The following is a 23,047-nucleotide window of genomic DNA, read 5'->3' on the forward strand; positions in this document are numbered from 1 at the left end:
GATAAATATGGAAAAGAAGTTGATCATTTTAGTGCAAGGCTACCAGAGCTTAACATCTGTCACACAAACAACAGGCCTACACACAAACAGCCCCTGGAAAAAGATCAGCTAGGCACTCAGAACTTCAGGTAAATAGGCTATGATATGGTGCTTGTTGAGGTTGCTTAGCAACCTCAAATGCAACTTGCTGCCACGCTCTCGAAAGTTGGCTTTTCCAAGTGGTTAAAGATGCATCTTGTGTACGGCTTCCAATAAGGCCACCGTTTCAAAAGAAAATAATAAATTTATTTATCAGAGCACTCACATGAGAATGAGGTACTAGCAAAAAAATCAGCAGTGGGTGGCTCGTAGAAACATCCATTGCGGCAAGTTGTATATGGCACACACACCAGCAACTTAACTTCGTGTTAACCCCATGCGAGGCAAACATACACAGAAAAACTATATTTATTCCAACCAGAGATAAACAATCAGATTAAGCATTTACATGGTTATTAGGCACTAGGGATGCACCGAAATGAAAATTTGTGGCCGAAGCCAAAGCCGAATAATATTAAGCGCTTGGCCGAATACCGAGTACTGAATACCGAAGTTTAGTTTTTCATTCGTTTTTGCAGATGAACCCCTCCAGATTAGTGTTGTCACGGTACCAAAATTGGGACCCACTGTACGATACCAACGAAAATATTATGGTTCTGAGTAGTATCACAATACTAGCCTGGTTCCAGACCATAGACCCCGCCCACTCAACTGAGTAGGCTTGCATCTCTGGTTTGGCATACTGCAATGAATTTGCGATTTATCTCGTCCAAACGATGGACGGACCAATGAATGCCGGGGGTCTAGCGATTAGCCAATCAGCGCCACGCTGATGTCAAGCTGTACACCGGTGGGTAACTGGTGAGGATAGCAACAATGGCGACTGCTACAGATCCTACAGACCACATTAACGATACTATCGAGGTATTTCGCCACTACTCGCGTTAATGGAGGACCAAATTAAGGAAGCTGCTAAACTGGATTTAAGCTGGGCGTGCACGATGACGGAGACATTTTAAACGGGGAATGCTCGCTTGTTTTCGGCACCCCCGAGGCATGGATACTAATGACGTCAGATTCTGGGTGAGTCGTTGATCTCTACTGATTGGTTAGGGAAAAAATCAAATTCCCTCCCCCTTGTAAATCGCCTTCAATGGAAGCCATGTCAGACTGAAGGTTCTGGGAGCTTCAGTCTGACACTCAGGCTATCACAATACCACAGCGAAAATGAGGCAGATGTGCCTTTTGTCATTATAAAAAGATAAATCACTTTTCTATAATACATCACTGATATCTCAATGGAATAAATTACTTATTGACTTATTCATACTTCAAAAACAGCATCAATGAGTGATGAACATAGGGGGGATCAAAATAAAACAAATAAATAAAATAAGAGTCAACCAGCCACCCTCCTCCCCTGACAGTCCCTTCATAAGTAACGAACAGTTCCTAAAGTGCGGTGAGGGTTGTGGGCCGTTAATGGCTTGTTTCTCCTCTGACACATCACGTACGGTCTGTGTTCGGCTGGCTCAGCTGTTCAGGTACTTCTGGGCAGTCATGACACCAAGAAGAGGATATTATTGGAGCCGACTTCTCAGTCGCTGGTAAGCCGATGGCTGCTGTATTTGACAGGAATACATTACTGTCTGTGTCTGTGACCCCCGTTCAACCCACAACCGATGGGATTCGCCTTTCGTTTCTGCTGCTGGTTGAAATCTGTAGGCTGCTCGCACAGCATGCTGAATGATTTAAGCCTATTTTGCTCGCTCAAAACTATTTTTAGTCACAAATGCGAGTGCGTTGATGGACGAATCGCCACACTGCCGACATTTAATCCGCCCGTCAAGGCACGCTGTTTAATTGCGTTATCAAAACACGCCACTATTATTCGGCCTTGCTTTTAACTTATTCCACCGAATACCGAATGTGTGTTTTTTTTGCAATATTCAGCCAAATATATTTGGTTACCGAATATTCAGTGCGTCCCTATTAGGCACTAATATTATCCAACTGAACGATTTATCAAAGGTTTATACCCCAACTTCCAACCCAAAAATTCCTTCCAATCTGTGGTTACAATCTCAATGTGGTTACATGAGGCATTTTTAATCTGACTGGGCTATTATTGTGATTATTAGTGGAATATTAGGCTACATGTAAACACACCTGCTGAATACTTAATCTGACTAATCTGTTCAGTGATTATTTCTACAGACAAAAACAGTGTGTAGTCAGAATATGGAATTTAGGTTGAGGGTGTCTTAAAATGCACAGACTATAAAGTCAGTAATAAAACTACTTGAATGAACTATTAAATCCCTGTTCAGAGTGAGCAAAGCACAGACATTTCCCCCAAGAAAACTACGTTGACTTTCATATTACTTTTAAACCAAACGGGTACGCACAAACATGCAGCAAAAATAGCATCAAGTGTCAACCATACGTCAGGTTTAAATATGACACCGCCATTGTTAGTTACACTACATCTCAACAACTCTGATAATAAGAGTTGGGTGTGTTTGCCCTTGTGGGTGTAAAGTGTGCATTAAGCCAGTGTTACAATGTGGCTTCCTATTGTTGTAAATAATTGCACAACACTTCATTGCTACTGAGAGCCCGTTAAAGGAGAATAAAGATGAAAAATACATGTGATACTGACACTGGAAAAAGTGGTGCAACTCCCAGAGTGCCGTAATAGATTAACAATTAAAAAGATCAACGACTACATTAAGCGTTGCTGCCCTCTGTGCGTGCTCTGAGCACGTTATCAAAGCTCATAATAGTGTTTTGTGTGTCTGCTCTTCTGGATTTAATGCATTTCACCCTCATATGAGGAAAGACCCAGGACAGTGCAAAGAGATATGCACGTGTGTTCACATAAACAGCTCTCAGAGGCAGTCTGGACATGCTTGAGAGACGCACAATACATAAATACATAACACCCCCATAAATACACACACATACACACACACACGCACCTTACACGTTCTCTACATGCTTTAGACAGGGAGGTGAGGCGGCAGCGATTGTGTTGTTGTTAATTATCTCCTATTGTTATTCAGATTCCCTAAAGCATGCTGTAGTGTCACACTCTTAACCCTTCTGCTTCACAGTCCTGTCGTCTTCTGTCCGATGGACGCCCACCGAATGGTGGTAATTACACCGTTTAGCTCAAGGTTCAAAGGCCTGCCATTCGCCAGCTGCATCACCAAACCTCACCATGGCAACCTGTCAACATCTTTGTGGGGATTGGTGCTATCAGGTCATAGAGGGGCAGATAAGGGTCTGGTCCTCGGTCATAATCTCCATGCGCAGTTGAAAACACTCAAAGATGACAATATCCTGTAAGGCTGCTGGAATGAAATTCGGGAGTTGATACATTAGTTTATACTAATGAAATGCTGAAATTACTATTCAAATGTGTATATTTTGTGTGTGCTCTGACAGCAAGTGAGCGTCAGGTTATCATACTACATTGAACACCCTCCAACCACACTGAAACCCTTTAATATGCACTTACTGTACTTATCAGCTTTGTGCTCGGGATTAGACTGGAGACATAATCATGTAAAAAGTGGGTTGAGTATGCTACTTGCTGTCTTTCATTTGTGCTTTTAAAACACAACAGATTTTATGTTGTGATATTTACTGGAAATGCCATACAACAGCAAGTAGGTTGTTATTAGTGGTGATGGTCATTTAACTTAATAATACTACTACAGCAAACCAGACCCTTTCAGTCCCTCCAGCCAGCTGAAGAAAATCCTCTTCTCTGTATTTAACTGAGGGCGGGGCTTTGCTTGTCCACACCATAGACTATATAAATATGGCCGGCATGACAGCTTTCCAGAACTCAAGCTAAAACTTCACAATCACCATGTGGTGGCTGGCTGCAGTACAGCTCACAAACCCCACCCTTTCTATGTTAGTGGATGGGACATGAGCCAAACTATAAACCTAAAGTAAAAGTCAAATAAAGTTCTCCTAAAGATGGTTTCTGTCATTTTCAGTGGTTCTTACCACACTGATGTTTGTTCAAGTGTTCATTTTTTTAGGTTTGGTTTGAATTAGTTTGATGCTATAGAAATGGTTTTTGCCATCATGATCGACAGTATGCCAATCGGTGTGCTTGCCATCAATGGCGCTGCTCACGATTGGTCAGACAGGTGTTTGGGCGGGAACTCAACACCCCCGGAGATCACCACTACATGGCCTCTGACTTCAAATGACATCACCATTCTGGCTCCATTTTTGTACAGTGGGGGTTAAGTGTTGACATAGAGGAGACACAGGTGAAGTGGACATCACTCAGGTTGACAACAACCCGTTACATACATGCAATAAAAGCAAGTGTTTAGCAAGGGTTTAAGCTAATAATGGTGATTGGCAAAAATTGTCTGTAAACTTATACAAGTACCTTAATTTTAATGCCATAAAAGTTGGGAAAGTTGGGAAAGAAATTCAAATGGGGTTATAGAGGAAAAGTCTAAATTCTTCTAATATCCAGGGCCCGTATTCACAAAGAATCCTACTAAAAGTAGCTCTTAGTGACGTCATTCTAAGAAAAATCTTAGAATTCCTCGAATTCTAAGATTTTTCTTAGAATTTTCCCTTGGTAAGATAAAAGTAATTCACAAAGCATCTTAGGCCTTAAGAGAGCTCCTAAGGTGAAAAACTGTTGAGAGGAGGGAGGAGGACTTTTACGAAGCCTAAGAGTGTCTTAAACAGAGAAGATGGCGGAAAGACGGAGATGAAGGAGAGATATTCTCCGTATATTGAACGACAGTGATTTAATAAGATGCTACCGGCGTGATAGTGCAGGGATAATGTTTGTGGTTGACCTCATCAGGGATTAACTTACTTTTCCCACCCAGCGTGGTAACGCAATAACGCCCACTTTGGATTGCAGCACATACCGGTGCTTCTCACACTCATCGCTTGTGTGTAAAAGGAGAGGGAATGACGCATTGATTTGTTGGGCAATGCGCTCCCAAGTCTACCTCTTCCCTTGTGCCGTGATCCCGGGACCGAATTTCCCTCTTAAAACTCCTTTGTTCTCCTCCACGAGCTGCGCAAACAGCAGGCACTGCTCTTCTGTCCAGTTCGGCTTTCTCATTCTTTTTTCTCCATTTCATTTGTTGTTTTGGTCATTCCGCCAAATCAAACCGCTTTTTACAAGGAGGCCAGCAATCACAGTAATTGCTGACAGCTGAGTCTGCGTCCACCATTAATAGGCTATCAAATAGATTAAGTAGCCTAGTAAAATTACCAGCATGGCGAGTAAACATAACAATAAGCAAATCAATAGGCTATAATAATTGGCATGTGAATGAGATAGCCTACATTCAGAACATTTTGAAGCTGTGTAACAATTAATTTAATTTTGCTGAGTTTCATCATCATGACATAAAATTATTTTCATGATTACACATTTCTTAATACAGTCTAAGTTCTATGATCGGTTGATTTCACTGTCCATTCCTTACTAGGAGTGCTTTTTTTTTTTTTTGTAACAACCAATCACAGCTTTAAGAAGACTGTGTCATACCTAGCAACGGGGTCAACCACACCTCCTCACTAAGATAAAAGTTTCTGTCCCCTCCTTGCTCAGAGTTGCTCTCAGAAACTTCCTGAATCACTCTTAAGCTAAGATTCCTTGCTAGGAATTTTTAGGCTAAGTTAGGAGCTCTCTGAGAGGACTCTGAGAATCTTTGTGAATACGAGCCCAGAAAGATAAATATTTTAGTGTTTTCTTCCCATAGCTGGAGGTTTGTTGAATTCTTTGAAGGACTAGTGTACTATGGGAATGGATCTGTGTTTAAAACAATGACTAACTCTGTCAAGCTTGCAGCATTGTTATATCTCCAATTAAAGCACTTGGTAGAAAGACAGATGCTTACTTTTACTTTATGTTCTTTCATGTAAAGTAGCAAAAAGGTGTATCACAATTTTCACAGCTCGCCTTTCTCCCACTCTTTTAAAATCATATTAAAATTGACATGGCATCCATTTGATATTTACCGCTGACAAGACATTTTCTGCCCCTCTTTTACTTATTGATCATGTTGATAGAAACACTACCACAGCGATTAGGCAGTCCGAGCCATGCTAACTCACAATATTGAACTGGAGGGTAGTGGAGTTGGTCGGTGTGGAGCTCATAGAGGTTATCTGTGGCTCGGGCCTCCCTCTAACCAAACATCAAAGCCCTTAATTAATGGGGGATGAATACACGATGCAGGTTATGACTCTAGCTAATTAGGGAATTGTTAAACAGAGACGGTACTGGGGAATTCAGCAGGGGCTGCGGATGGGGAATCGATGGTCAATGAAGAGAGGGAGCATGTAGGCAATTTGCCAGTTAATGTGTTCCCAATATCAGCCGAGAGAGGCGGAGGGCAGCGGGGCGGAGAGACGAGACTCTTTTACATGTATTGACAAACAAAACCTGCCAACTAAAAGGACGGCGCTTACGGCAGGGTTAATATAGATACTGTAAAATACCTAAATACTGGGAATTGTGAATACCTGTGATTCTTCCCACACACACTAAATACCAAAATCACTAGAAGTAAAATCAGGACTCTGAAAAAGACATACAGTATCAATGGGTATCTTTGTCCTGGTGGTTGTGTGTAGGTTTATTGCTGGTGGTGTCCTGGCAATTCACCTACAAGGACATATCCACTCCAAGTCAGCAAGAAAACACCGCCAAGGAAAAAAACAAGATGAAATTTGGAAAGACAAGATTGTCACTTTGGAAGTAACCTTCTTGAGTTGGCTTACTCAGACTGCTTAAGTTTCATGTTTAATTTGGCTGAACTTTAACAGGAAATTTTGCACTTAAAGAGGACTAAGGACTTTGTCCCAAATGTTTTACAGTGTAGTCGTGCTGTGAATGAATTGCTTTGTGGCGGGTATCCTTTTAAAATGGAACATGAACTTAAGCTGCAGCCGTGAGCTTTGGCTCCGGTTAACAGAAGGCAAAACTATTAGCAACATTTTCTCTCCATCTCTGAGACGGCTTGGCAATACTGACATGTGTTTTATTGCATTTACTGTCAAACTCTTTTAGTGACCCTTTTTTTGATTAGCCAGTCTTCCTGTTTTGGGTTGCTTTGAAGTTTAGGTAGCTGTTGCCAATGCTGACATAGCAACTTTTTCTGCAGGATTCACTGCATCTAGCTTTCACCATCTCAAAGGGACGTGCACACACACCTGCACTTGTAGAACAGCCAATAGCAACGCCCTCTCTCTGAAACGACCTGTGATTGACCAATGTCTCCCATCACAGCCTAGCTTTTCAAAAGCCTTAGAGCAGAGCTGAGAAAAGGTACAGAAACCTAGTTTTCTTTCAGGCCACTTAAATTATAAGATACTCAACGTTGTTTTTTGCCCAATGACGCCAAAATAATACTGCCAACCCCAGCCTGAACTCAATGTCACAGTGAAACTGAAGTTAGAGCATCCTTATCTTCTGCAATGTGGCATATTCTGTGTGTAACAAATGTATATGTGCAACGTTTACGAGTCACATGGCTTCATATACCAGCTGACAGATTCCCTGAGCATACGTTAACAGTTTTAGGTGAATTTTTTGCTTTATGGCTGGCTTTTTTTTTCTTATGTGTTCATCTGCGTTCGAACTGGAAGGCTTACCAAGTCCTTTGTGAGCATCAATGCTGGTGTACTCAATGGTTCCATTGTGGCCCTTCTTGGGGTTTTCCTTGTATTCTTTGTGGACTCCATCGGGACAGTATCTGTAGGACAGTCCATAGTCTGCTAGGTAGACCTACAGGACACACACACACATACACACACACACACAGACACACACACACACACACACACACAAACACACACACACACACATTGCATCATATACATAAAGTGTGTATTCTATAGACAAGAGCACACTTCACTGCTATGCTAACAATTCCATCAATTTATTTGTTACAATTAAATCATAAAATATGATTTTAGTGAAATGCAGGTGTCAGTTCCATCAATCCATTAAAAATAGTATAATATGTGAGTGTTTGGGATTGGGAACTTTCTGAGCCTCTCATTGCTGGCCAGATGAATAATAATACATACAGGACAATTAGTGATCTACAGTGGACTAACCTGTTCAGGGTCTCTGAAACCCAACATGAGGTTGGCAGCTTTAATGTCTGCATGGACATACTCGTTCTCATGAATATATTCCAGTACATCCACCTGACACAGGCCAAACAGAGAGAACACACACAAAAACAAGAATGACAATTATAATGAGAAGAAGGTTGTAATGACACAGAAGTGAATGCACGGTGTCAGAGGTGTGAGCTCTTAAAGATCTTAAAGCAAGGTCATTATCTGTTAAAGTGGCCCTTAAGCTCCAGCTCCACCCTGCTTCTTCCATTAAGTTTTCTATGAAAATGATCTTACCAGTTCTTGACCAAGCTGGAGAACGGTAGCCTTCTTCAGTCGACCTTTGTTGCGCTCGCAGACTTTCTGAAGGTCACTGCCCAGTCTGTCCATGGTCATGAAACGATACCTGGGTGGGAGAGGAAACGATCAGGAGGTCATAATCTTTTTTTTTTCCTGATTCTGAATAAAACCCCATGTCCTACCTCCTGACATGGAGATGGCTTTTTGACTGCAAAATAAACCATAAAAGGTTAAAATCAGACATACCAGAAATTAGAGAGTTTAAACGACCATGCAATAAATGCTATGGTGGAATGTCATCAGAAACTGCAACTATTCCCTTGTAGATAATGGAGGGATGGAAGTCACAACGATTATAACATATATTTTTAAAAGAGTTTAGCATTAAGTAAAACAGTCAGGATGGATGGATGGGTGGATGGATGGACGGACGGACAGATAGATAGTTAGAACACCACTTATAATTTTTTAAGCATAAATGCAATAGCCACAAGTACATAGCAAATATTAAGCTGTAGACAATCTACACCACAGTCACATGACTTAAAAGTCACCACCACAACAACAAAGCTGTAAAACCATGCTCACCACTGTCCCGCGTGATGATGCTCTGTAATCTCATGTAGCCACTTGTTAGCAACTGTCTTTTTTAAGACATGTAAAGGCTTGAAAATTTACATGTGGGTTATTTAGTGACATATTTTTTGTGGTTGAACAAAACGTGAAAGTCTCTTAATCCTGTGTTAACCTCAGACCTTATTTCAGCCAACTAACAAAAACAAACAAACACTGACTTTGAGATGAGGGAACTGGGAGGGCTAAATTGCTAACTCATTTCCGGGTTTTAGGACTCATTCCTGCACCACTCTATTGGAAAATAAAAACTAAAGTTTGAACTCCTGAACTCATTCTGAAGCCTTCTTCCAAGGTAAAAAATACAAAAATATAATTCACCTGAAACAGGATGAGTCAACACATAAGAAGATCTTTGGTTAAAATTCTCACTTGTGGTCAAAAGAATTACACAAAGGCAAACCACTACAAACTAACCTTGAAAGTTAACTCTCACCCACCCAGCTGTGACTGAGAATGTGACTGCCTTCAAACCTGAGTTTAAAGCAGATAAATACACTCTTAGGAGGGCAAAACCACCCTTGTAACATTTTTGATTAACTGTTAGATGGAAATACATCCCACCAGACCCCAGAATTTACTTGAAATTTCTTTGAAAGTACTGAGATTTTCTCCAAACAACACTGTTCCAACAACTTCGTCCATTTGATTAGTGATGCCAGTTTAAAACTAGAATTACTACCTTGCAGTTTAATGCCTCCACAAACCTGTTAAGTTGCAGTTTCAGTTTACATCTATGTCTGTGAAAACAGGGATGCTTCACACACATCTTCCCCACGACAGCACAGAAGATCTATACAATCAGCATAGTTTCAAGATGAGTGTCACCAATTCAGTATCTGACCAAATGTATCCCCTTCTGTTCCTGCGATATGACATTAAATAGTGGCCAGAAAGTGTTCTTTGACCTTTTGGGTATAGGGTTAGGGTCCCTACACTGTTTTATCTATTATAAGACATTTGTGTGAAATTTTGTCATAATTAGTGTATGAATTCTTGAGCTATGGCCAAAAACATGTTTTATGAGGTCACAATGACTTTGACCTTTGATGGTCAAATTTTAATCAGGTCTTTCTAGAGTCCAAGTGGGCATTTGTGCCACATTTGAGGAACACCTCAAGGCCTTCTTGAGATATTACATTCATAAAATAAGATGGACGCAAGGTCACAGTGACCTTTGACCATTTACCACGAAATGCTTATCAGTTCATTCTTGAGTCCAAGTAGAGGTTTGTGCCAAATCTGAAGAAATTCCCTCAAAATATTCTTGAGATACAGCATTTATAAGAATGCAACAGGCAAGGTCACAGTGACCATGACCTTTGACCTCTGACAACCAAATTCAAATCAGTTCATCCTTGACTTAAAGTGGATGTTTGTGCCAAATTCCCTCAAGCTGTTTTTAAGATATCGTGTTCACAAGAATGGGACAGATGGACGGACAGACAGACGGACGGACAGACAGACGGACAATGGGAAAAAATAATGCCGCTGTCATATCATTGGCGTGAAGGCATAACAAACCCACAGTAACACTGTAAAATGCAGAGAAAATGATGTTGTTTTTACACTCAAAAAGGGAGCAGACATGTATTGCAGTTCTCATCTTATAATATACTGAATTGTCCAGCAAGTGCTGGCTTTGTCAATACCTGAGTTCATTATATTCAGCCAGTCCTGATCCCCAGTACGTTGGGATGCCCAGGAAGTCCAGTTTCCTGCTCCTCTTCCATTTTTGCACTGGAACACGATCAGAAGAGGGATAATTGTCATTGCGTGTTCATACATTTCTGCTTTTATACTCCTGCTGTGTCTGAAAAAACTGAATTACAGGAGTCAAACCAACATCTAAACTGAACTCAAAACCATGGCTGTATTGAGAAAGGACGACTTTGTTGTTCTGACAGTCAGTCTGAAGGGAATGGTTGGCAACTAGAAGAACTTTTGATGTTACTCCCAACACTTTGAGAGTCTAATCATTCCCTAACCTTGACTGACCCCCAGTCTAACATTCCAAGAGGAGTCTGAATAAAAGCCCTAAAACTCTAAGAAAAGTAGGGAAATGTTTTCTCCAGAATTCCAATCTGTCCTTGTAAGTGTAATAATGCGTGCATACAAATATCAATCTTACACTATTGAGGGTACAAACACACAACTGCAAACACACACACAGAGGCCCCAGACAAAGCAGTGGGCCTGGCTCAGGGCTCGATGGCGGCTGGCCTGACTGGCGCTCAACCAGACTGGCAGGTGGTCAGGGGCTCAGCGGAGGCCCGGGCATCATTACGTGTGAGTGGCTTCCTCTCACTTGCACCTCTCCAAACGAAGGCGTTGGAGAGCTCAGACAAGCGCAGAGAGGGGGGCTAACTGCCACTGAGGTGCATGTTTGCTTTGGCTTATTATTAATTACTGTGCTGCAGGCAGCAAAGCCTCTGTGTCTGCGGCCACTTCATCAGTCAAACACACTTGTGCTCCAGTGAGCTGCCGGGACGCTGGACGGGTGGTGCTACTCACTGCTCTCCAGTTTGGCTGCCCTCTGGTAGAACTTGAGCTCGGAGAACAGGGGGCCATTCTCATGGTACTCCTGCACATAGAAGCATATTATTACCAGTTTCATTATAATGCGTTAAAGAAGCACAAGGCGAGACAAAAATGTCAAAACATGTCTTTACATTCATCACAAATTGGGGTGTGAGAAGTTAGTGTCCCAACTAATAAGCATCAACCCACTTGTATAAATAAAACTGGTTGTGCATTCTGTTCCTTTACAAAGCTGTCTCTGTTCTCACGTCCCTTAAATCAAAGATGGATGAATCAAATTCCTCGATGGTTCATGGCACCCCAACACATGGCACACCATTTTGATTCAACTAAGTAAACAAAGAACCACTTCTCTCATTCCTTTGTTTCCCCTTCCCTGAAAACAAGGGCGTAAATACAAGTAAACACTAAGTACTCAACACAACACAATACTCTTTGATAGAATGAGAGAGACAAATGACCTTCCATACAAATCTAAGTGCAATTACTTGTACATTTAATAGTTGTAGAGTGAGTGAGAGGCCATTAACAGCTTTACGTGCAATTTATTTTTTGAGAACTTACAGTAGTTCATGGTCTATGTAGGAACATTAAAAATAGATTTGGATTTTTGAAGACTATCCTCAAAAGGTTTCATTCAAACTTGAATTTGAATAGGGCCAGTTAAAAAAATGCAGTCCTCCAGCAAAAAGTTGAACCAGACTCAACTTTCGCTGCAATGGCAATCAAAACTTGAGCAATCAAATATGTTTAAAGTCACATTCCTGGCTGTATACTTCATCATGCAACATCAACAGCAAATTTTTGCTATTTACCTGGCAATTATAGCTTTTCTGTGGTTGTAAAATCCTGTCTCAGTGTAATACAAATCACTGGCCCTTTTTACACCTGGTATTAACATGTGTCCTTGGTGAGCAGATCACAAGTGGACAGCTCTAAATACAGGTGTGGATGCACCAAATGCGTCCTCAGTGGATCTTGAGATCCTATTGCTCTAATCATATTCAGAGGTGGTCTGGGCTGCATAGGGCCACATTCTTTCAGAAGTGTGTATGCTCATGTATCCTGGGCCACACTGAAGGGCTGCCGACTCAGATGACGTACGTACTTATTGACTACCAGCCAGTAGTAGTGGCTTGGGCTTGGCAATGTGGACAAAAATTCATATCCTGGTTTTTCAGGCTGAATGGTGATACACAATATATATCCTAGTATTTTCTACTATGTGGGCTACATGTTCAGTTGCAAACTGATCCACAGCTAAAGTCCCCTGTTGTTTTTGCTGCATGTGTTTTTCCACAGCAGGGCAGGTAAAAGAAGTTTACCTGTTGGAGGTGAGCTGTTTGCAGAGGTGCAGTAAGAGCCTGTTGTCTGCAGCTCTTCATCAACATCTCAATATGGCTGTTTCTGATTTTACTCTTCCTCCCTGCCATATTATTAGACTTGTCTTAACTGAAAAAGAGCCACTATTAAAGTTGCGCAAATTCATTAATAAACATTTTAATTCTTATAGAGTCTTAAATATAAAAGTTCCCCGTTAATTTGTTACGTAAAAACTTTTATTGTGAAGCAGCAAAATAAGGAAATGTTGAGTTTTCGAGCAACAGCTTCACACAACTTCTAATACTGAGGATAGTGAACATAAACAGTAAAATAAAGCAGATATCTAAAGTAAAAACAGGACACAGGAGAGAAGCTAAACTCCAAACCACAGAGATTCAGTTAGAAGCTGCAAAAGAACTGAGAGCTGAACACACAAAGACTTTTAAAGACACCTTTCTCTCTGGTCTCCTGCAGACAGAGGTGAGTAGAGTCTCACACGCGGCTTGTTTGGGGGGTAGAAACGGGGTGGTCGGGGGTTGGCTGCGGTCAGCGAGACGCCACCGCCACCAGCTTAAGGGCGGGTGGCCTGGCTTTTGGACCTACTCCGGAGAAGGAGTTGCTGCGCAGCTCTGCGTGGCATCGCACGTCTAAACTGATAACAGAAACAGAAATCGCCACGGTATGGCTTTACTGGATGTGGCTAAAAGTTACAGAGCAAAAAGGCCCACAGTATTGTAGGTGTGATGCTGCGGTAACTTTAGGCCTGTCGCGATATGCAGTAAGTCAGTTAACTGCACGGTAAATTAAAAGGGAGACGGTAACTTTTCCAGCCGTGAGTAATTGCCATTTTCATGCGTGTTTGTTTTCCTTGTCTCTCTCCACCAAAGAGACTGGACAGCAAGAGCGTTCACTGCTGTGCATCGTCTGGCAGCCAGGTGAGTTGGTTCAATAGCGTAATGAACGGAGGGAAAGCTCTTGTCATCGAGTGTCTTTGTCTCTGTGGGGGAGGCGGGGCTATGGACTGCACACACACTGTGATCTTCGTGAGGAGGAGACGAGGTGGAGAAAAAAAACAAAGAGTTAAGCGTAAAGGCCCAGACACACCAAGCCGACAGTCGGCCGTTGACCAAAGTCGGGCCGTTGGTGAGCATCTGTCGGCCTAGTTTTTGCGGTGTGTCCCACACCGTTGGCACTTCAATGTCAATGGCTTTTCGGCCATCGACACTGAGCATGTTGAATCGGCAGCGGAGCTCGTCGGTGAGAGAGATCACTCTGATTGGCTGTTCGGATTTTATTTCCTCACCCCTGTAGCGCCTGAATCTGCCTGTAGTGAAACTGGGGCTAACAGGTGCTTCCTCCTCAGGCTCCACTTCACTCAGCTGCTGGACAGACCCACTGCATCTTCCCACTTTAACCTTAATAACAAACCGGAGCGTTAGCCGCAGCGTGACCGGAGGGAAGCACAGCCAGTTAGCCTCCGCTAGTCTCTGAGCTAGCCCCGGCTCTCCGTTTGGATCCAACCGGAGCACCCAGACCTGGTTTGTTATCCAGGTTAAAGTGGGAAGAAGCAGCGGGTTTATCGGGCAGCTGAGTGAAGGTGAGCGAAGTGGAGCCTGTGGAGGAAACACCAGGACCGTCTGAATGTAATAGTCTGTGGAGGTGCTGCGGTGCTCTGTTGCACAGATAGGAAACCCCCTCAGCTGACAGGATGTACCACTCTCTCACTCCACTCTCTCTCATGCAGGCACAGAACGTACGTGCTACTTGGCTGTCGGATGTAGTCCGTAGTGTGTTCAAATGCAACTGACACAGGGCGACGTGAGGCGACATGAGACGACGTAGACGATACAACAGTTGACTTTCGTCACCGCTAGTTCTTTGATGTCGGTTTGGTGTGTCCACACCTTTAGAGAAAGACAGGGAACTTGTTCCTAAACCAAATGCCACGGCCCCTGTGTGGGAGTATTTTGGATTTAAACCAAATTACAGAGGCGAGCCCAGTAATTTGACGAGCCAGTGTGCCGGGTTTGTTCTAAAACCATCTCAACAAAAAGAGCGAATACGACCAACTTAACTGCACACCTGACAGTGAGACTGAGAGTCTATTTTTTTGTATTTATTTATTTATTTCAATATTTATACGTTCTTTCGGATATTTAAATTTTCTTTTTTGCATTCCTAAATATTCTTGTTAAATAAATGTTTATTTCTCTTGACCTTTGCAACTTGACCTTTTATCGATATATACGATATTGTCTAAATTTATATCTTGCTTGAAAATATATCGATATATTGTAAAAACACGATATACTGCCCAGCCCTAGTAGCAACTGTACCCCAGAGGCACTCTCATCTCATTAGGGTTGTAACAATCCATCGATGCGGATTGATATATCGATTTAATGATCAATGATCCAATATCATCGATGCAAAGTGAAAACATCTATCAATATCGTCATCTTTCGCATAGTCTTTTATTTTGAAAGTCTGTGTTACTGTCAAACAGCGGCAGGCAGATAGCAAGCAGCCAAGAGAAAGACGATGAGGATAACGTTATTTACTTGGGAATAAATCAGCGTATGTAAACAATGATGTTACGAGATAAAACACAACGTAGTGTTACCTGCCTGGACAAGCGTCTCACTCCACTAACTTCTTGCTCTAGTAACATTAGCTGTTCTGTTTCAACACTGTTTGGCTGAAAAAACATGCATAAAGGCTGAAATTCAACCGTGCTGTTCTGTCATGAGATGCAGTGACTTAAACCACCGGTGAGTAAGAAAAATAATAACGTTACATGTAATTTGTTAAGCTATGAGTAGAGGAAAAAAAGTCAGCTAGGCGCTAGGCTAATTTTTGCAATGTAAACCTGCTTAAGCTAATAATGGGTGATTGGCAAAAAACTGTTGTTTTGTCTCTGAAACTTGACAGTTATTACTGAGCTGAATGTGATACTTTTGTCAAATGATTGTGTTGTTAATCCATGTCTTATGGCTGTTTGGAGAAGTTTTGCTTCAGGTCTTTATGCCAGATATTCCTGATGTTTTATGAAAAAGACAATGGTTTGGGTTAAAATGAAAAGATTTCTTCCACAAAGGTCTCTCTGACAGAAAGCCCTGAAGGTTAACTTATCCCATTTGCTGTTTTACTTGTGTTAGTGGAGTCAGTTCATGTGAACTTTACTGCATTTATTATTCATGTGTTGTTTATGTGTTTTATGGCCCAAAGTAAAACAGACTGCATTAAATAGGCATTTAATATTTAATATCTATCGCAGACCCCTGAATCTTATCGACTCGGAATTGTATTGTAGCAGACTTTGTAATATTGGAAAATATCGTATCTTTGCCCAAAGAAGCGATATAATAGCGTATCGTGATGAAACTTTACACCCCGATTCAACATCTGCACGATTAGCGCAAGCTAACACCGCAGCAGCTGTGGAACGATAGCCTGGCGTTGCCAGACCCAATTCGCAAAACGTGAATGGGTCTGGACACGGAGTTTACATTTCCTCTATTCCCGAGGGGCGGTATCAACAGCTGTCACTCAAAGTGCCCCTTCACACAACTGGAAAGACGGAAAACCAATCAGAGTAAACGAAACGTGTGACGTAGGCTAGCACAACGCCACTGCAAACAGACCAGCAAGCTGCAGCGGAGATGAGCTGTGATGATGTCTGGGAAAGAGTGTTGCCGTGTTTGCGGATTTCCTCCTCACTGTGGACTTTGTTGAATGGCTGTGATTCCCAGCTTGGTCGCTTCCCTGACCTGCTCCTCCATGAGAGCAACTAGCGGAGAAATAACTATAGCCACTGGGTTTTCACTGAGTCCCATCTTTTTCCCGATCAACAGAGCCAGTTGGTAAATTAAACTTTTACCAAACCCCATAGGAAGGACAGCGAACACATCCTTTTTTTCAATAAAAGCTTTCAGTGCAGCCGTTTGTTCTGCTTTTAAAGAAAATGTACATTCCAGTTTGTTCAACACATTTACCATGGCAGTTTCAAAATCAGTAGCCTTATTGGTTGTTTACGAAATGCATTCACTCCGCTCCTTGTCCCTCCTATTCTGATGACGTGCCCGCCCCAAAGTAATAAATGGTTGTGATTGGCCTGGTAAGCTTTAACTGATGCCAGAGTGCGCCTTAATGATTGCATGGCCAGACTGATCTGCGGAGCGAAATAGAATATGAGCTCATAAGATCAGGATGGTTTTACCAGGCTAGTGAAACGGTCCTAACAAGTCACACTTGACAGTTCAACAGCTCGAGTCTGTTGTTAAACGCATTAATAACCTTTAGTTAGCAGTCATTTGATGCTAAAACTTTACTCTGTCGCTGTGTGTGTATAGCACAACAAACCACCCGCCGGTTAAAAAAAACACAAGGTATATGGCCTTTGCAAATAGAAATGATGTTCGTGTTCATTTGCCTGTAGTAGGGGGGGAAGTGAGATCTGATCACAAGTGGTCAATAGAGATGCATATTGGGATGAATTCTAGTGCCAGGTGTTAGGATTACCTAAAATGCATGTTAATACCAGGTGTAAATAAGTTCACTGTGAAGCATTTTGGTGTCTGATACTCAAACTGAACTTGCTAAAGCAAACAAAGCCCCCTGCATTTTTTAAACACAGGTCTGTTTTTAGTCTGAACTCCTGTTTTCTTATCCTGGGATTATTTTATTTCTCTAAGATTTTCTTCTTCTTCTTTTTTTTTTTTAACTTTTTAGCATTAAATTCCATCATTTCGTTGTACTGGGATCTGTTACCACGCTGATATATGAAGGTAGAGTAACACAAAGAAGGAGAGAGGGAACTGCTGCAAATGTTGAAGCCTCACATTAGCATTAGCTAAACTTAAATATCACTTGCACAAGAAGGTGTATATGATATATATTTTACATTTTAATCCAAACATACTCTAAGGCCTGAAATTAACCTGCCACTGCAGTGTCACTCTGTACTCTCTGCCATCATTTGCCTTCTTGCATGAAGGGTTCACATATTGAAGGCTACACCAAACCAGTTAATCGGAGGAGGAAGTGGACATTTTAATCCAGTAACAAGTGATTAATGCATCTGTGCCAGCTCAGGACACTTTTCTGTCCCTAAACAGAACCACCACACTTATTTAAGTTCCATTTTGCAGTGTTGTCAAAAGTTATTTTGGTTATCATTTGCTGCACATTTCTCACACGCCTTTTCATAGTGACTCTAAACTAAATCACGTGATGTTTGGTGAAACTGAAACTAAAAAGGCAGATATGCCAATTAGCTGAAAACAATTTTTGTATGCATTATTGTCTGGAACCATGGTAACACCTGATTCTGTTTCCAGTACAGAGTGCAGTAAGAAGAGCATTTTGTAGTATATACTATATAGTTTTATTGTGTACTTTAAAGGGGACATATTGTGTTTTTCTGTATTTTGTGTCTTATATAGAGTGTTACAGTATTGGATGTTCATATTTAATGTGGCCAAAGTTTCAAATGATGTGTTAAACACATGTAGGAGAATCCCTGTGAGCAAAATCCTAAGGTTTCCTACTGTTATGAACACTAAGTTTCCAACAGTTTTTTCTACTCTGGCCACAGTATGACATAATAGTGTGTGGTGAGGTTAAAGTGTTTTTTGACCATTAAAGTATGTAAATATGTTCTAGTAGAAACCTTAAATACATGAATAAACATGAAATGAGTTAAACTGATCATCTTTAAGATGGATAGGCTGTCTGTGTGCAGCACAAATGTACTCACCAATTTTATGACGAAGTCAGTGTCTGCTGAGACAGGTCTGGCCACATCATTGGAAGCTTTAGGACAACAGAAGACAGTGAGAAAAGATCAGACAAAATGCAAGCTTCAAAGTTGTGATAAAATATGTTAAGTGTTAACTCTTGGATTAGATCAGACCTTTGGATTCTTTAAGTTTATCTAAGACCGGGGAAAATAATAACAAAATGCTGTGTTGAGCACTAATGGATTTGTAAATGTTGAGACTTATTACTGACTGGATGGGTCTTCATAGATTAGAGGGGTAGGAAACTGATATGAAGTACGTCATAAACTGAAGAATTCAAATTCTTGCAGCAATCTGATCTGTGAACAGCTTTCACAACTGAAAGAAAACAGACCTATCAGGATGTGTGTCCAAAACATAATGTGTGTATCTGTGTGTAAAAACAAAAGAAGTTATTCTGCTTGTCTGCATGCATGTACATACTTATGTGACAGCATCACTGATCAGGGTGTGTACTGTGCATGTGTGTCATCAGACAGTGTTCTCATTACCTAGATAGATCAGCCCACAGCCACCTTGACCAATGATTTTTCCCAGCTTCCATTGCTTCTTCTCTGTGTCGGTCAGTATGAAGCCCTCTGGCAGGGGCTTGGGTAATGCCCTCTTTTTTGGCGGTGCCATGACAACTGCACAAGTTTCAGGAAGTATGTGTAAGAAAATATTAGAAAAATACTTTTTACATACTAGGGAAATATATAAAAGTTAGTCATTAGTCACTACCAAAGGTTGCAACTATTCTTCCTGGGGTCCACAGAAGTAAAATACATCTATTTAAAATTCAAAATTCAGAGACAAAAAGACAGAAAATAACTAGGAAAAAAAAACCAATAAACTCCATCTACAAAACAATCAACAATGAATCAACAGCAATAAACCTACTGATAATGATAACAATGTCAATAACAACAAATTCCTACACCATATCCAAGTCATCAATAAAACATTCAATTACAGCTCAGAGGAGACAATAATACCAAAAAACAGCATGAAAATGACCACCAAAGTCATGACATTTAGCATGACATTTTCTAGTGTGGCTGTGATCCCTAACCACAGAACATATCTGTAAGCCTCTGAGGTACTTTGACTCAGTCTAATATAAAAACAAAAATGAAACAACACATGGTCTGGCTGGTACAAAATTGCCCTGTACCGATGCTGCCACTTTTCTAGTGTTACACAATTTAAAGGCAGCTTTAGAAATCTGACTTAAGATTGCTAATTAGCAATAGCACAGTACACATTGTAGATGTTAGCTGCCTGGTCTTTTATCAAGCTGCGTTATTGTCCAGTGTGAGGGACAGTATTTTATCTTACTGGATGTGGCTAGTTTTCCTCATTATTAACTGTTAACGTTACGTGAATGTCCAGATGGCTATACACTTACTTTGCAGTTGTCTGTTTAGTTTAATTACAAGATACACAAGAGTCACAACAGATAAAGCTGGACAGTTGAATGTAACAACAACCGAAAACCTTAACACACTGCAGTCAGACGAGACTGATCAGTTACGGATTTAAACAACTCTGGTGGCTAAAAGGCAATGTTAGGACAACGTAAGTAGCAACAACTAGCGGCTAACTTAGCTAATAAGTACCTCTTTTATATGACTTAGCTGTTAACTGTTACATGCTAAAATATGCACCAACCTCCGAGGATAGTCCAAGCCCTACGTCGTTAGTTGAGCCTTTTGTGTAGAAATATTTCCATAAACTGTCGTAATGAATACTTTATCATGACTCTCTTTCTGAACTATTCGGTATTCCTTCATAAGACGTTCCTCAATTATCCGCCACAGAAACAGAAACAAAATCACACCACTTCCTGAAAGTTGCCCCCCGCTACACCGCACAGCCAATGGCACGCCAGGGAAACTTTCTCAACAACCAGATAGCCAATAGTGAAACAGCAGAGGCGGGAATAAGCAACATGCTGACAATTCAATTGGCTGTACATGTATTTTATCAGTTTAAGTGACAACTCTTTTTGTCAAATCATAAATTATAAATGAAAACCTTATACCTTCATCTGTTGTTTGACTTTGTAAAATTTACAGTTTAGAATTTGTCAGAGATTTCTGACAGATAGAAAATCTATGAACAAGAGCAACATAAAGTGTTCAGCACCTGGTAAACACTGTTTACATGAAGGAAGATTAACAATATATTACTCTTTCTCATCCAGGTCATCAACATGCATGTAAAGACAGCTGAAATAAGGCAGCTAAACCAAAACAGACAGGACGGACTGAAATAATTTTATAAAATCATGATACCAATATATCAACATACAGTGATTTCAAATGTGGGAATCGTTACACCTCAGGGATTCATGAAATAAATCTGAAGAGTCACAAAATAGTTCTATTTTTTTCAATTGCATTTTTCTTGTGGAATACTATCACATAAAATCCTTTAATTGAAACAATCAGAGAGGAAGAATCATTGGTTTGACTGTACACATTTCAGGTCCATGTCAACTTGTGATGAGATGTAACAGGTAAACATCAATTTATGGAAGGAGTCAAAAGCAAAGAAAAAGATGCAAACCAATACTATATTGTATAGGAAAGCTATACAGTAGACGCGGCAAACATAACCAACAATCAGACCTGCTGTTTGCTGGATAAATATTACGTTACCTTAGATAGTGGCTACTTCAGTGCAATTCAAAAATAATTCAAAATGGTCAATTCAAAATATTATTTAATTTGTAGGAATTTGTAAAAGTCTCTCAACCTAAGAAGAGCACATTTGTGCTTGGTTTTTCAGACAGTGAAAATGGATGTAGTATTTGGGGAATTTTCTTGGATTCTGGCTTTAGCTGGATCCAATTGTGTTTGAGGGTTTTCTTTTCTTTTTCATTCCTCACATGCTCTAACCCAATCCTTGAATATGGTTGGTGACTATTGTACTGTATTTGATCACTGATTATTGACTACCATGAGTCACAAGAAGATTCAGAAGGACACACCTGTTGCTGTTCATGTGAAGAGGGAACATGAAGAAGCCAAAGTTCTAAATGTGTTTTTCACTCAGAGTTTTGTAAAACTAATGAAATAACAAATAAACACAACATAGATTTCTGGTGTGCACTGGAATTCCTGTGCTTATACTGCTGCACAGAGGTGTGGACTCCAGTCACATGACTTGGACTCAAGTCACAACTTTCATGACATAAGTCTCAGCTTAACAAAATCAAACAAAGACTTGCAACTCGACTTGGACTTCAACACCAAAGAATCATGACTTCACTTGGACGTGAGCCTTTTGACTTAAAAATACGTGATACCTTTCCCCACACCTAAATATTAAAAAGTATTTTAAAAGTTTGCCACAAATCAATTTATTTCCCTTCATTACCTGAACAAACTAATGTTAACATTAATCGTTTTATTCCATTAACACATAAAACATTACACATGCAACAACATATAATATCACTTGAAAAAAAGAATAGTCTTACAGAAAATGTCTTACAAATTTTGAAAGAGAAAGTTCTCGATGTTTTATCAATATGTGATGAGCTGAATACAAGAAGACAGGACAGAAACATGCAAAATTCATTCCGTTGTGGTGTCTGTTAATGCTATATGTTGTGAATGTACAACGTCAGCACTGCTTTTTTATGACTAAGTTCAGTCATGTTTGTTTTAACAAATAAATAAAAAAGCACCAATGAAGTTGGTAAGTTGGTAAAGAGGCCATTTTGACTTATTTAAGTTTCCAGATTCAAAGTTGAGGACTTAGGACTTGACTCAGGATTTGCCTGTCTTGACTTGGGACTTGGGTTCAAAGACTTGAGACTTGCAAAACAATGCCTTGGTCCCACCTCTGCCGCCATATTGTTCATGCACCAGCTGGAAGATGAGTGATCTTACAGCTGTCCACAGGGTCATCATCTGTTGATTTGCACACTTTTTGGTGTGTTTACATCTGTATTTTCATCTAAATTGCCCAACAAACCTGATATTTTTGTGCAAATTTTGATGAGGGCACGTTAGATATGCAAGTAAATCACCCATTATGTGAGCTTATCAAGCCAGGGGGATGGTTAAGCCTATCACAGAGGCCAGGAGCATGCTAACACTTCACTGGAAGTAATGATAGACATATCTGTGATTCTTAGTGCAAAGTCCCTGACTTTGTTGTGCGCCTTCTAGTGGAGCTACTGCATTTAACCAAGCATCTGCGATGTAACCTGCCCACTTATAACCCATCTTTATTTCAAATCCCATTCAGTGTTTGGTATGAAATCATCATGATTACTGCCA

General features: G+C 40.7%; 1 protein-coding gene across 2 annotated transcripts in view; it reads right to left on the bottom strand.

The window, feature by feature from the left end:
- Nucleotides 1-20,592, bottom strand: part of vrk2 (VRK serine/threonine kinase 2) — a 38,360-nt gene extending 17,768 nt beyond the window's left edge. The window contains exons 1-8 of one of the 2 annotated variants that reach the window (XM_078176199.1): nucleotides 20,372-20,592; nucleotides 19,265-19,399; nucleotides 18,731-18,786; nucleotides 11,623-11,692; nucleotides 10,761-10,848; nucleotides 8,473-8,581; nucleotides 8,170-8,262; nucleotides 7,702-7,834 (exon numbers count right to left, since the gene is read on the bottom strand). In XM_078176199.1, coding sequence (XP_078032325.1) covers nucleotides 7,702-7,834; nucleotides 8,170-8,262; nucleotides 8,473-8,581; nucleotides 10,761-10,848; nucleotides 11,623-11,692; nucleotides 18,731-18,786; nucleotides 19,265-19,394 — 679 coding nt within the window. In that variant the 5' untranslated portion in view covers nucleotides 19,395-19,399; nucleotides 20,372-20,592. The remainder of the gene's footprint in view (nucleotides 1-7,701; nucleotides 7,835-8,169; nucleotides 8,263-8,472; nucleotides 8,582-10,760; nucleotides 10,849-11,622; nucleotides 11,693-18,730; nucleotides 18,787-19,264; nucleotides 19,400-20,371) is intronic. The other variant, XM_033613707.2, reaches the window with a different exon arrangement.
- Between the last annotated feature and the right edge of the window lie 2,455 nt (nucleotides 20,593-23,047).

The sequence above is a fragment of the Epinephelus lanceolatus genome, chromosome 17 (assembly GCF_041903045.1).
Source record: "Epinephelus lanceolatus isolate andai-2023 chromosome 17, ASM4190304v1, whole genome shotgun sequence".
Taxonomy (NCBI): domain Eukaryota; kingdom Metazoa; phylum Chordata; class Actinopteri; order Perciformes; family Serranidae; genus Epinephelus; species Epinephelus lanceolatus.